At 39.6% G+C, this 15,079-nt stretch overlaps 1 protein-coding gene across 2 annotated transcripts in view; it reads left to right on the top strand.

Annotated features, from left to right (window-relative positions):
- Positions 1–15,079, top strand: part of cerk (ceramide kinase) — a 39,317-nt gene that overhangs the window by 11,585 nt on the left and 12,653 nt on the right. For both annotated transcript variants that reach the window (XM_051391872.1, XM_051391873.1), the window contains exons 2-8: positions 2,238–2,375; positions 3,968–4,090; positions 6,442–6,567; positions 7,222–7,288; positions 9,390–9,535; positions 14,515–14,589; positions 14,796–14,948. In XM_051391872.1, the coding sequence (XP_051247832.1) occupies positions 2,238–2,375; positions 3,968–4,090; positions 6,442–6,567; positions 7,222–7,288; positions 9,390–9,535; positions 14,515–14,589; positions 14,796–14,948 (828 nt within the window). The remainder of the gene's footprint in view (positions 1–2,237; positions 2,376–3,967; positions 4,091–6,441; positions 6,568–7,221; positions 7,289–9,389; positions 9,536–14,514; positions 14,590–14,795; positions 14,949–15,079) is intronic.

Raw genomic sequence — 15,079 nt, 5'->3', positions numbered from 1 at the left:
CTTCATAGCTGGCTTGCTAACGTTAGCCACTGTTCAAGAATCACCAGGGTTTTGTATAGAGTTCGAGTTTAAGCAGCTTCACTGTGAGGACTTCAGTTGTGCTGCGTGCAGTCACCGGGGCTAATGATAAGCTAACTGTACATGGCAAGTTAATACTTCTAAAGAATAGGCTGGCTGCTTGTCAAAACACAATGTTTTGTCTTATTTTCTATTTCTAAATGTGTTCTACTGAAGATATGGTGTATGGGTGTGAAGGCTTTGGAGGTTCTTAAAGGCACCTTTAACAGAGCTGGTGACCCAGAACCTCAGAGTTACAGTACTGGGGTTTTTTTTTATTTCCACCCTCGGTGAGGTGAATTGAAAACTCTAGATATTACTTGTGTGTACTGTTACATGACTTAACAGGATGAGCTGTTTAGAAAATGGATGGAATCTATAAGTCACAATAACTTTCAGTATTTCCATTACATATTTTAATTCAACACCAACAATCACTTTGGCAGAGCACTAGATGCCATTTTTCATATAGTTGGAATGAAACTCCTCATTTTTATTTTTTTTTTCCCTGAAATAAAGCCATTACCCACATGGCCATAACTCTTCCTATTTGTCAAAGTGTGAATATCGATGGCCATAAAGTTATTCATGCCTGCATGGCGCATCATTTTTATTTGAGAAGGAAATGAAATCCTATTCCCTCAGACTCCCAGGAGAGAAATAATATGTCATGCCTCCCTCCCATCCATTTCACCATATCAGCTGAATACATTTGTAGGAGAGACTGGAATGTCTGTATGTGATGCAGTTGAAGAGGTCAGTTAAACTCATTGCAAGTAATATTGTCCTTTCCTAGTACAAAGTGCACTTTTGAATTTGTTTTCCATTAGCAACGTAGGTATCTTTTGTGCTCGAATGCTCAGGATTTCTGGATTTAAATATAGAAATGGTTCACGAGGGAAAGCTATATCATACTATAGCATCGCCATCCTAGAATTGAGTTTTTACAGTCCATATCTTGAGTATGTAAGGTGTTCTTTGATGATTTTATTGCCTTCATCTGTATTCACCCTCTGTTTCATAGTAGGACAAACTTTTCCTCACTTAAGAGTTTAGATGTGGAAGAAAAAAAAACATTTACCGACAATTCCCTTTAATTTTCTAATCTCTCTAGTAAATTAATACCTATTAAATTCTTTGATGTCACTTAGCAGCTCTTTAAGGCAGCGACCCACCCCATCTCTTCACTGCCAGGAGGTACCAGATCACACCATACTTGACAAATTCTGTTAATGAACAGACCATTCAAACACTGCCAAAGTCTTTCATCCCAAAGTCATTTTAAACTGGCAGCTTGAATCCCATTCCCGTGGGAAAGAAGAACAAGAAGATGCAGTTCCTTCCCAAACACTCACCAGCTCTCTCGGGATATGGCGGTGTTATTTCTCCCATTGATTTTACTGTTTGTTAAATCAATGATAGGCTGCCATTCTAAGGTCATCTTAACACAAGATACCTTTGTAACTGAAGCTGATGTTTAATAGGACCTAAACTTTCTTAAACCTTCCCCTAATCATTTTTTAGCTTCTTGAGGGCATGCGGAAACAAGCTCCAAACACAACACTGCCATATTATCACCTTTAAAGTGAGGCCAACTTGTTACACAGTGCAAGTGTCATTTAATTAATATTACTCCGATATTCACTCTACTTTTAGCTCTGTTTTGGTTGGCTCTTTATCAGCATGTGACTAACTTTGTCTGTGTGCCATTTGGTGTTGGGCAGGAAGCGTATCTGAGCTTTTTCACTAAAACGGCTGCCAGTTACATCTGGAAATTAGGCTGATGAGAGCCTCGAGACTGAACCTAAACAATAAACAGTAAAGTTGTGGGCCATAAAACCAAATCAATGATCTGAAACAAGCTTTGTGGAGCTTAGGGAACTGCAGAGTCAGGTGATAATTCTTTGTGGATTTGTCTCTCTGAGTGACCCCTTTCACATTACACATTGCCATGTGACCCATTGCAGCTTTAATGATCTTAACAAAATGATGAATGCTTTTGTGAACAGCGCAATTTGCCAATACTTCTTATAGTCAATTCCACAGTTGCTTTGCTTATCATTGTGTCTCCATGTACATGTAAGAATTTATTATACAGACTGTGTTAGCAAAAGTGCATCATGCTTTGGTTATTGTGTAATGCAGTGGAGTAAAATATTAATTTCTTTGTGTCTCTCCAGCACACAGCCATGCTGTCCAGGTGTGTGAGATAGTGGCTGTCCACAAGATGGAAGATGATGGCCAAGACAACACGGACACCGAGAGGAGACAGAAAAAAGCAAAGCAGCTCTCCACGCTGTATCCCCATGCATTCACAGGTATAACTACACTGATACACACACTTATAGGACGTTCCACTGATTTTACATGTCAAAGTCAGTCTACTTGTTACAGTGAGTACTACTCAGCCTCTGAAAACAGATGTATAATATCTTCTGCGTATGTCTATGGAGGAGATAACGACCAGCTGCATCATGGGAAGTAACTTTTGCCGCTTGACCCATGTAAGGGACTAAAAGACATTATATTATATTTCAGCTTTTATCATTCTTTTTTTACTTGTCTTTCACACGTCCTCCATCTTTATAGAAGTGCAGTATTTCATCGCTGAAGTGCTCCTTTAGGAAAACAGATGCAGTGTCTTTTGTTCCTTCTAAAAACAATGCCTGAAGGCAGTTTTCATCACTGTCACTTTCATTTTACTGTAGTAGGTTAAAGCCACATCACAGTTACATTTTAGGTAAGTGTGCCAAGAGCTTGTGTTGAACTCCACCAATCAGAAGTTATCTGACACTAGAAATAAGCCTGTAGACAGCTCCACAGTCTGAAAGTAATGCATTAACAAGAGAGCCCCTCACAGCTTAGCTTACTGGGTCTAAGATGGCAGCATGCCAGTGACTTATGGGCTAATGCTTAATTTTGAGCCATTAGATTATATCCAAACAAGATCGGATTTACATTATTTATCACAGGAAATGTTAAAAATTACCTCACTAATGTGAGCTTTTACTGGCATTAGAGTGTGTCAAGCCTGACTCGACTTGCATTCCCACAATCTGTGGAAACTTTGGCTTCAAAGACACGTTCCATCACTTACATCCCGATTATGTAACTTATTAAAGGATGATTTTACACCCACTCCGAACGTCTCCCTGCCTGCCCCACTGTAAGTACGAGGTACTGTAAGCGATTTGGACTGAAGAACTTGCCTGGAAAGTTAACTTTTCTATCAGATGAAAAGAATGCTTAGTGCGATAATTTGACTTTGAAATGCTTAGTGAGTGAATCTGCTGTCAAAGTGCTTAGTGAGTGAATTTTTGGTCCTTAATGTAAATATTTCAGTAATGTTCCCTAGAAGGATATTTAGTGACTCCATTTCTATTTTTTGTCTGACTATCAGCAGAGCTGTGTTTTACTTAACCGACTACTACTTCTTTTCCAACATGCCCTCATTTCTTTACTCATTCACATATCTGACTGATCTCTCATCTCTGGCTGGTAAGCATAAAGCCTGGGTTAATTCTCAGGCCAAGTCTGTGTGGTAGCCATGTAGTACTGTATGTACTCGCTGCAAAATTAATAAATGGACAAATACCTGTCTGCTGACGTAAAAATACATGACCTACAGCCCAAAAATACTATTATAGGTCACAAACTATGATGGGTGTTTCACAGTGATTCTTATCTGGGAAGGTTAGTCTTTATTTAGCACATTTGGTGTTATCACATGAAATCAGATGAGGAATTCTGTGTTTTGATGATACCATCTTTCTTTTGCTGATACTTTTTTTCCATTCTCACATTACCTCTGAGAACACCTATGACACAAAGAAACAATCATAATGGCAAGGCATGTTTTTTTTTCTTTTTCTCACACTCGTTTTCTTCCTTCTGCTTTGTTTCTCTCCAGTTTCCTATGTCAGAAGGACAAGGCAGCAGCAGTGGCGGTGTAGTGATGTCACCTTCCAGTGTGCCAATCAGGGACTCTGCCAACAGTGGATCCAAGTTATCAATGAGCAACTGTCATTACTCGGTACGTGCTGTTTAATGATGTTCTGTATGTACTTTGAACATAATCAGAACATAATCAGAATACATTTATTGACTAAGTGCCATAAAAGTGCCACATGCTCAGTGAGTCCTTCCACAAATACATGTATAATTAGAGTACATACAGTCTGCACTGCACAGAGCCAAAGGGCAATAATGGCCCATAAGAAAAGTGCAATCAGTAGTATATTGGTTACGCGAAAGAAGCACCCTTGATAAAGCTGATACTGGGAATTACACACACTGTCTCCCATAGGGACATTCTGGGAATGTTTGGTACATGTCGAACATTAAGACTAGTTTTTGTTTTGTTTTTTAATGGGGAGAGTGGACTGGAAGATGCTGTACAGTATAGTTCTGCATGGAGGGAACCAGCTTTCAGGCAATTTTAACATTTATCAGAAATCGCTGACAGCAATGTGCACATGGGATATACAATGCAATCCTTTTTCTGAGTTGTTTATGGACTACTTAAATGGGATACCACGAAACAATATGTAACATAAGTTACTGTAATGTCGCGCCCACGGATAACCTCAACTTTTCTCTTCACTCACTATACCTACATGACACTGCCTCCAGTAACTTCACATGCTGAAATTCCTTAACAGATGCTTTTATTGTGGGCTACATCAACAGTGTTTGAGGCAAACCAATAGGGAATAATAGAAATAAGTTAACAGTTTACAGATTCATATCACAAAGACCAGGAACCTGTAATAAGAGGGATTAGGTTATTGTTATTCAGTTCAGATTTCTGTTTCAAAGCAAATGGTTGAGAGGTCTGTTTTTTTGGAATTTAGTCTTTTATTTCACTTTCATGTAGAAAAGATTATTTAGAATACACATAACCTTTACAACTAAATATCACCAGCTTCATCAAATGTTTGAGCAAATCATTAAAGGTTTAAGCTATATTAATGTCATATTGCCATATTCATAACTCCACATGCTGGTTAGCATAATGAAACCAAGCCGTCCTCACAGTAAGATTGGTCAAAGTTCCAACATGTAGTAGACTAGAAGTATAAAATAGCATTTAAATTACAACAATTTAAGTACATTCCTTACAATTTACAAAGTTATTATTCAAGAGATATTGCTGAATGAGCTTCTCTACCCTTCAACCAGACTGTATAGAAAGTGTGCATTATTGTAAAAAGAAATGTCATTCTCTTCAGTAGTATCAGTATCCTCGGGAGAGCCCAGAGGCAAACCTACCATAGAGGTTACCCTCCTGCATTTCTCTTCTAGACACAGGCACAGACATACAGAATGGATGTAGCCACAACAGTCTGATAAAACATATAAATGGTTGTATTTCACACATTAAAAGAGTCTATTGTCTATAAAAATGCCCTTTGGCTGCCCTAGACGTGAAGCATGAAGATGATGTCTGTAACATTGCTTAGAGACTGTCAGTCTGTAACTGGCTTACTGTCCAGATGTGCTCTAATAACAGCACATCATCCATCAAAATGTTTACATCATACATTAGGGGGAAGAATGATAAACCTGCAGATGTAAGGAATTTAATAGGTTTTCCAATGATATATTAACATATTACATCATCATAAAAATATTATTACGCCATCGGTCACAACGTATTGAGCTTTATTACATTTTTGACGTAGTTGGGTGCAAAACACAGTGTTTTACACTTAGAATATGATTGCAAAGTGGTTCTACAAGATTTAGTATGTATGTAGCATGTGGAAATTAGAGTGTAAGATAGGTTTAACCCATTTGAAATGGTCTACTTGGCCTCAATTTGCCTGGCAGGATGAATCAATTCAAGAAAATTAACTACATTCATTGTGAAGATGAAGCCTTAGTGTGTTCAATAGTGTTAGTCTCCGCCACAGTACACCTTTCCATCACCCATTGACAATCCATTTATGTAATCTAATGGAACTTTTGTCTTATTGCCAAACAATATTGCACCCTATATTTCTTTGTGCTCATTTAACACTTGATCCCAATCCATTCATTTTCAATTCGAACAGCTGCTGTATCTCAGTTTGTTGTCCTAAACACAGTCTTCCACAACAGCAATAAACAAGCCATTTAGTATTCTCCATCGCAGCACTTTGTTGGTTTATCACTGAATGATGCAGCACCCCTGAATTGCTTCACACTCCTCCCATAGTCAGTAGACACACCATTTATTTCTTGAGCTGCGTGTTTTGGGCACCAGTCAATTTGACTGAGCATTTTGAGAAAGGTCTCTGGTTAATGAAAACTTCATCAAGCTGCTGCCAGTTACACATTTATAAAAAAGGTAAACACTGAGCCTTTTTAATGACTATCTCATACCCCTTCCTCACTTTGCAGCCAACCGACCGAAGAGCCTTCTGGTGTACATCAATCCCTACGGGGGAAAGCGACGCGGGAAGCGTATTTACAAGCAGAAGGTGGCTCCACTGTTTCGCCGTGCCTGCATTTCAGCGGACGTGATTGGTGGGTCCCTATCAGTAGTGTTTTTTAACATTTAAATAAAAAATGAGCCTCGATGGTCGCCATATAGATCTCCACTGCCGCTGTGGCTTCTCGCAGGGACCGAAGAGGCTTGCAAGGATATGATTTGGCTTATAGTGCCATTAATCACGCCACCACCTTAATGGAAGCTGTGATAGTTGATAAGCTTAGGTATCCAAACACATCTATTATTCAATAAGTGTTTGCTACAGCTACACATAGTCTGGGGTATTGATGGTCCATCAGAGTGAATACTATTCACTCCGGGCTTCCTACAGCTGCTATAAGTTGCAGGATTGTATTTGTCTTGATATTATAAGCCTGGTAAACAGATTTACTGTTGAAATATTGTTTTTGTTTGTGTGGGCCCAGGGCTCATTTTGCGGGCTAATATACAATAGTTGAATTAGGTTGTTTTGTGCCACTGTGACTTTGCTTTTTCTGAACATTAATCTGCACGACAGGTTGCCGTGAATGTTTCAAAAGTGCAGTAATTTTCCTTGTCTTGTATTTCAAAATGCCAGTAATAGCTTGCTTGTTGCCAGTAGTCAAGCCACAAAGAGTCTAGTTATTTTGTCTGTAGATTCCCTTTCACTGAACTTGTACTAATGCTCGCCGTTTCATTTGTTTCCATAGTTACAGAGCGGGCCAATCATGCCAGAGACCACTTGAAAACAGAGGCCAATCTAGATAAATATGACGGGTGAGTACTCAAGCTAGGTAGCTGCTGCTTTCAGGCTTTCAACATTGGTTCTCCACTGTGACATGAAGTTGACTCGTCTGTTCATGTTGTAACAATGCCATTGAGAGACTCTCCCATGAGCTATTGCATATTAGGTGCTTGTTATGAGGCCCTGTAATCTGTGTTGTCAAACTGTAATCACAGAGACAAACCGCCGTCATTTCTCATTCTTAACAGCCGGTGTCATCGTGATGACAGATGTTGTCCTGCATTTTCTTGTACAAAGTTGGATTTCTTTTGAATTTCCTTTTGTGAATTTTGATCAGTGTTACTCTATTTAGATCAGGATATCCCAAAATGTGGCAGATCAATATCAGTAAACATGCTGGTTTACTGATATTGACGGACAGACAGGATCCTTTCTGTTTTGTTGAGACTTTTTACTTCAACCTCATATTTTAGTGTGGCTCCAAATAAAGTTCACTAATAATAATAGTAAAAAAAAAAATAATAATACACAAACCAAGATATGCTATTTTAGCAAATTAATAGATGAAGTTAAATCACAAATGCAGTAAAATCACAACAAGAGTATAATGGCCATGCTATGCTCTTTGAGGCTGTATTTTGAGCAGTGCTGTCAGCATGCTTACATGCTCAAAATAAAGATACTAACATGATGATGTTGAGCAGGTATAATGTTTACCATGTTCACCATTTTAGTTTAGCTTGTTAGCATGCTAACAATGTCAATTAGCATTTAATACAAAGTACAGCTGAGGCCGATAGGATTGCCACTTTCTGAATACTCGGATTAAGGTAAAATTCTCACCCGATAATGACGCTAGACAAATTTAAGGAAACGTGGATGTGTGTACCAAATGTCATGGTAATCAGTCCTATAGTTGTTGAGACATTCCAAGCAAAACAACAAATGTAAACCTCTTGGTAACACAAGAAGGAAAAGAGGTGATCAGTATTGATAATCTGGGAACCATGAATGTCTGTACAAGATATCGTTTCCTAAATTACAACTTCTATAACACAGACCTTGTGTTGCAGTCCCAGTTGCATGATATCATTTGAATCAAAAACAAGTAGAGCCACCTGCATAAAATTGAAACTGAGATGATGCTTTTGAAATATTTCATCTTAAGGTAGCAGGTGGTGCTCCACAATGAAATGGAAGGATATAGGATGTAGGATTTACAGTCCCTGTAGCCACACAAAATGTCCTTTCAAATAGTTCTTTCCTTTCCTTCTTTTAAATTTGTTTATTTTGGGGGGGGCTTTTATTGCCTTTAATTGATGGAGACAGTTGTAGAGTGACAGCAAAGGGGAAGAGAGGGGCGATGACAGGTCGGAGCCGAACCCATGTCTGCCGCTGCAAGGACTCAGCCTTGGTACATGGGGCACCAGGTGAGCTACCAGGACGCCCCATAAAATCAATCTTCGACTTTACCCTATATGTCTACTCTAATGCTTTAGACAGTCAATTCATTTTATTAATTTTAATATTTTTTAAATATTTGTTTGCATGTAGCTGATTCTGTTCCCTAGAACCACCTACAATAACTAAAATTAATAATCTATAAATCACTCAGATAGGTCACATAGGTTTATGTTATCAACACAAATTGTTCATGATGCTGCAGCTGAGTAAAGGGAGTATGTAAGAGTAAAATGCAGCTGATCGAATATGAAGGGCATCAATAACATGAAAGGTTTTTCCTGCTGAGTGCCCCACTGTCTCCAGCTTCTATTCATCAGATATTCCGTCCAGCAGAGCAGGGTTAGAGTCCATTATGCCCTTACTCTGCAGTTCATATTATTTATAGGTCCATTTCTGTAAGGTTTTGATATAGACTTTAAAAAGGTGTAATGCTCGGTGGCACAGCATGATTTTCTCATTTATTGAAGGGTTTTTCGAGTTACATCTGCTGCCCAGTTGTGTTATTGTGAAGGTTTTTTGGCTATGTAGCTTTTTTTCCTCATAAATCTGTGTTTCATTGCAAACACATTTACATGTAGTTGACCTCATTATGTGGCACTATCCTCAACACAGAATCCATGTCAAACTTGTGTATAAATGGTTTGTCTTTTGTATCATCTGTCTGTCCAGGGTGGTGTGTGTGGGTGGAGATGGGATGTTCAGTGAGATCTTGCATGGGTTGGTCACCAGGACCCAAACAGACAGTGGTGTGGACCAGAACCAACCAGATGCTGAGTTGGTGCCGTGTTCTCTACACATAGGGATCATTCCTGCAGGTGAGCTTTGGTCATTATATCACATAAAAACATATCCAGGGTGTTTTTAACTTTGGTGTTAAAAGCTTTAAAGAAATATTTTGTTTTGCTTTCTAAGAGTTAGATGAGAACATCAATACCACACAAATGATACAAATTATAAGCATACAAATATGGAGTATGAATAAAAAAAAAGAACAGGTTTATACCACTTTTATGTCTAAAAGCATGATAAACATGAAGCTACAGACAGCAGATGGTGACAGCATCATAAAGACTGACAAAAAGGGGGAAACAGCTAGCCTGGCTCTGTCTAAAAATCTGCATACCAGCACCTCTAAAGCTCATGTGATATATCTGTTTATTCTATACAACAACCACACATTTGTGTGGACATTTGATGTTACTGTGTTAAGGTTTTAGCCTTAATGTTTAACTGACAAATATGAGAGTGTTGTTGACATTCACATCTAACTCTCAGCAAGAAAGGAAGCATATTTCCCAAAATGTCAAACTATTTCTTTTTAGTTTTTCATGAAATTAGCTAAACACCAAAATGAAATTAGTTAAAGTTGCGAGAACTTTAGCAATTCAAACTTGTTACGCCTGTCCTCCTATGGCTGCAACAGTCACACAAGATTGAGACAAAGGAAAGAAAATGTAATATATCTGAATTACAAACATAATAAAGGACATTTCCAGTCTAGAAATGCTTGCATTTCTGGGCGTATAACTGTTTGTTTGTTTTTGGTGGATAACGTCCTACACAAACTTAGAAAACTTCACAGGTAAACTTCTGGTTGTAGTGTAACGTAAACGTAAAGCTCACAAGATTGCTCTTCTCTCTACGAGCTGCCTTTGACTTTTGTTTCTCACTCAGTGTTTCAGGCACAAATCAAAAGTGTACGGCGACAGAGGGCTGCAGTAATTATACGTGAGCAGATACTTTAACATACAGAGTTAAGTTTCAAAAACTACTTATATAGTTATTCTGGCATAAAAATCCCACTTGAGAGAACTGTTGATTTAATTTGTGAACTTCAACCTTGCTGAGTTACATATGAGAATCTCTATGGCAACAGGGCAGGGGGTCCCAATAGGGGCCTGCGACGGTCAATTATTCCAAGTGCCATAAATGGAAACGTGCTGTGTGACATTTTGAAATCACTGCAATTTTCATGAGGATAGATATACAGTGCATGATCAGCTGTACGAGGCTATCCGGGGCACAGCTTGATGGTAATAGCACAGGAGTTTAAAAATCGGCTGGGGACAATAAATGATTTTTAGGCCAATTAAAACCATGATTTGGATGTGTTGACTCAAATTCTTTATCCTTTAGCAATCACAGATGAAATAAAATGTTAGCTGTGCAATGTCTGATCTTTTCATTAAACTGTATAAAGGTCTAAGATCTTGTCACCACACTGTCAATGAAAACCCAGGATTGCAGGGATGAAAGCTCTCAAGTCAGGTCAATAATCGTTCCAAGGATGTTTTTTAAATGTCATTGGTATGTTGTTTATTTACATAGGGATACTGAGCTAAACAAAACCTCAAATGACTAAAAAGGCCAACCTTTAACTTTCTAAATGTAAAGCACGTTGTGGCCGTCCCTTCAAGAACATGGAACATGTGAACAGGCATGTCGATGGGCAGTCGCTCAATTCACAAAAGGCCCCTTCAAGAGTTTCTTCTGAGAAGGGTGTCCTTACAACAGTGGCCTGGGTTCGATTCCAGCCTGAGGCCCTTTTATGCATGTCGTCCTCCCCTCTTGTCTCTCTCTAGCAGTCCCTGTCACAAATAAAGTAGAAATGCTAAAGAAGGACAGAATAACAGTAGGAGCAACAACAATGACAAAACCAGTAATATAAAAATAAGTAGTTATTTAGTGCTGGTCCACCGTTGGTGCAGCGACATTCTAGTAACAAATCTCTAGCCTGACATCCCCAGACTAATTCGGAACCTCTCAGTTCATTTTCGTTTTCCGGTATTCAGTTCGAATGAAGGGGTGGCCAGACGCATTTGCCAGAGCAAACAAAAGCTGGAAAATGAGCTCAGCAGATTCATCTAGTTCTCAGGCTAACAAACATCACCATGCTGGGTGAAAATCACAAACAAACCTGCACGTTTGTTCACATCCATTTCATGTAACTCATAAAGTATACACAAAGTATACGTTTGTAACCAGCTTTTTACAGATTTACGTCTTCGGTAGGAATAAAAGGGCGATGGGCTGAGAGTCACAGACGGAGTAGGGAAGTCAGAAAGTATAGGCACTGACCATAAAACACAACATCCCCATTTTAAGTCAAGGCTGGGGACTTTTGTTGTGTATCATTCCCCATCTCTCTCTCTCTCTCTCTCTCTCCTATTTTTCTGTCATCTTTCTACTGTTGACTCTAATAAAGGCATGAATAATGATGAAATAAATTAATAATGTCAGTCATTCATCTCCCTTGATTGTGAATCACTTTGTAACTTTCTTTTTAAAAGTGCCGTTAATGTATTAAATAACGGTGATTATGTTAAGTGTCTTTAACATCATCATGGCACATACTCTTTTGCTTAATGGGAATAATAGCTGACATTGAGCTTTGGCTACAAAAGCCAAGGTCTGCTATGCAGCCACGAGCTGTGTAGATCTGTGCTTCTGCGTCATTATGAGATAACGTATCTTTGCTACCTATAGGTGATTTATGATTTCATCAATGTAATGATCAATATTGCTGTCAAAGCTATGGTAATTGTCTTGGAAAGGTATCAAAGTCCTCTATAACAAGGTTCAGATTAAGAGTCATGAACTCATTTATGGCCTTGTCACCGAGCTGTCACACACACATACACACGCACACGTTCTTTGACATGCTCCTGTTAGACTGGTTTTAGCCATTAGTCTGTTTGTAATGTCTGTAAATGACAGTTAACCCTGGCTCATTGGAAGTTAAGATTGATGAGATTGATTTAGATGGATTATTTAGATGAAAAAACAAGAAGTAAAAGTTGTTCTGCGGTCCACTTCCTCAGTGCAGAAGGGCTCGCTGCTGTCGTTATGAGATACTGTCACAAGTGCAGCTATAAATACATTCATGTGCTGAGGATTGAAACAGCAAAAATATCCTTTTCGGGGCAGTACTAAAAAGCATCTAGACTCCATTGTTGTCCCTGAGATAAAGATGATTTCACTGCCAAGATGATCTTACTGGCGAGACAGTTTTGGGAGAAAATGCAGATAAAAACTGGAGCTTTCCCGCTGAGGATATGCCTTGTGACAGTTTATGCTCTCTCCTCTAAATATGCCAACAGGCTACTGCGGTTGAGTAACTTAAGGGGAATAAAACATTGAACATCTGAGGACTGAACATCATTGAACATCTGTGTGCGCCACTTGAATCCATTCAAAGTCAGTTGGCTTTTACTGGGTAGCTTTAGAAGAGTCAAATAGCATATGTCACAGTTTTTTTACGCTCAGCAAAAGAGAGCAGGTAGTGCAGCACTGTCGGGAGCAATTGCAAAGTGTTCGGATCCGATTATGAAGCTCGGAGGAGAAGAAGCAAAGGCCAGATAAGTGATATTCATAGAAAGTGCAGGAGCGAGTCAGAGAAAGCGAGAGAGGGAGCTCATCTTCATACTCATCTGTGTGTCCACCGCAGAATGACAGGCCCGATCTCCTCTGTCACGCTTCTGTGAGCCAACTCAAAACATCACTAGTTAGATTTCACTCTCTTCTCTCCTCTCTCCCTCGCTCTCTCTGTCTTTTATCAGTGACAGTAGGTCCATTTCACCACTTGAAGATGATCAAAGTAGGGCAGATAGGTCTGAAATTACGCCATGTGGCGCAGAAAGAGAGATAGAGCCTTATTACCTCTCAAGTTGAAAGATTTAATATCAAACTCAACATTTCTCTGAAGGCAGGGGATGCCTCTTATCCTTCATTTGTTGGCTGAAGAGAGCTGATGATAGCCCAGGGCCTGGAGCTATACGATTAGATCCTTTTGTGACTGAAACGTCTCCCTACTTCCGCCCAATAAAATCATTCAACTGAATTCTTTTTACTTGGTAGAGTTACATGTCTTTGAAAGCTACAACCAAGGACTAAATATTTTATGACCGATTTTAACTGTGAATAAGAGATTTACACATTTGATTTACGTCTTGGCAGATTTACCTGCCAGTAGAGTCGAGAGGGGGACTGGAGGGTGTGTTCCAATTATTGGGGTATCACATTTCTCAGCCACCTCTGGAACGTTTATTCCAGGGTGCTGGAAAAGAGACTTTGATCAGATTCTGTCCTGGCCGTGGAACAGTGGAGCAGCTCTTTACCTTGGCGGGGGTTGCTGCGGGTCATGGGAGTTACTATCCAGTTTATGTTTTATGGACTTGGAGAAGGCTTGCGAACGTGTCACCCAGAGAATCCTGTGAGGGTTGCTGTGGCCGTTGCTATGAGCATCCATGTATAACCAAAGTGAGAGCTGTGTCCAGGTTCTTGGCAGACAGTCAAACATGTTTTCACTTGGTGTTGGGAGTACGCCAAGGTTGCCTCTGGTCTCCAATCCTGTTATCCACGGGCGTGATGACATGCTGATATTAGCATTAAGCTCAAAGCTCCACTGTACCTAAGCATATACTCTCATATGCTACACTATAAAGCGGCTAGCATGGCTGTAGACTCGTAGTCTTGTTTGTGCATGCATGTCAGTATGCCAGTTGGTATTTGCAAAAATGTTTTCCAGGAAGTGTTAAACTTTGTGCATACCGGTTATGTCATCTTTCAAGTTTTTCTTGTGGCATAAGTTGTTGTTTTTAGAAAATTATCACAATCCAGATGTTTGTGTTCTCACATTTAAAATTTCTGCTTAGGTTTGCTATAAAAATGTATCTATACATATATATTTTGTAAAATAGTGTTTGTGCAACGGAATGTGGCGGTGTCCTCTAACATGCCTATGTACTGGGACCACAATGGCTGACCATCGACCTGTGTGTCTCTTATCCAACAGGGTCCACTGATTGTATCTGCTTTGCCACAGTAGGAACCAATGACCCAGTCACTTCAGCTTTACACATCATTGTGGGTGAGTAAAGGTCATGCGAGAACTTGCTGCACATGTGTTAGGGTGGCATGCTGTTTTTGAGATGGTATCAGTGTTTGTGTAGAAAGCTGCAACCACAACAACTGCTGATTATTACAGCAACTGGTTGTAGTTTCATGTTTACATGCATGTTGTGGTAACAAAGCAGGGAGTGGCTGTTTAAAACTCCACTGGTTGTATGTTAACAGGTGACTCCCAGCCGATGGACGTGTGCTCAGTTCATCACGACGACGTCTTTCTCAGATACTCTGTCTCGTTGCTTGGCTACGGTTTCTATGGTGATTTACTGACAGACAGCGAGAGGAAGAGATGGCTGGGTCCTGCTAGATATGACCTGTCAGGTATGAAGGCGCTATACTTAAACCTCTTCTCTTCTCTTTTACCTTTTGCTTACTGACCTCACACTAGCTTATTTTAATGTGACGTAACCTGGAGTTTATCCCTGAGCTTGCTGGTCCTGCTGTAGGTCCAG

Source organism: Dicentrarchus labrax, unplaced genomic scaffold (assembly GCF_905237075.1).
Source record: "Dicentrarchus labrax unplaced genomic scaffold, dlabrax2021, whole genome shotgun sequence".
In the NCBI taxonomy this organism is placed as follows: Eukaryota; Metazoa; Chordata; class Actinopteri; family Moronidae; genus Dicentrarchus; species Dicentrarchus labrax.
This window is presented reverse-complemented; position numbering and strand designations above follow the sequence as displayed.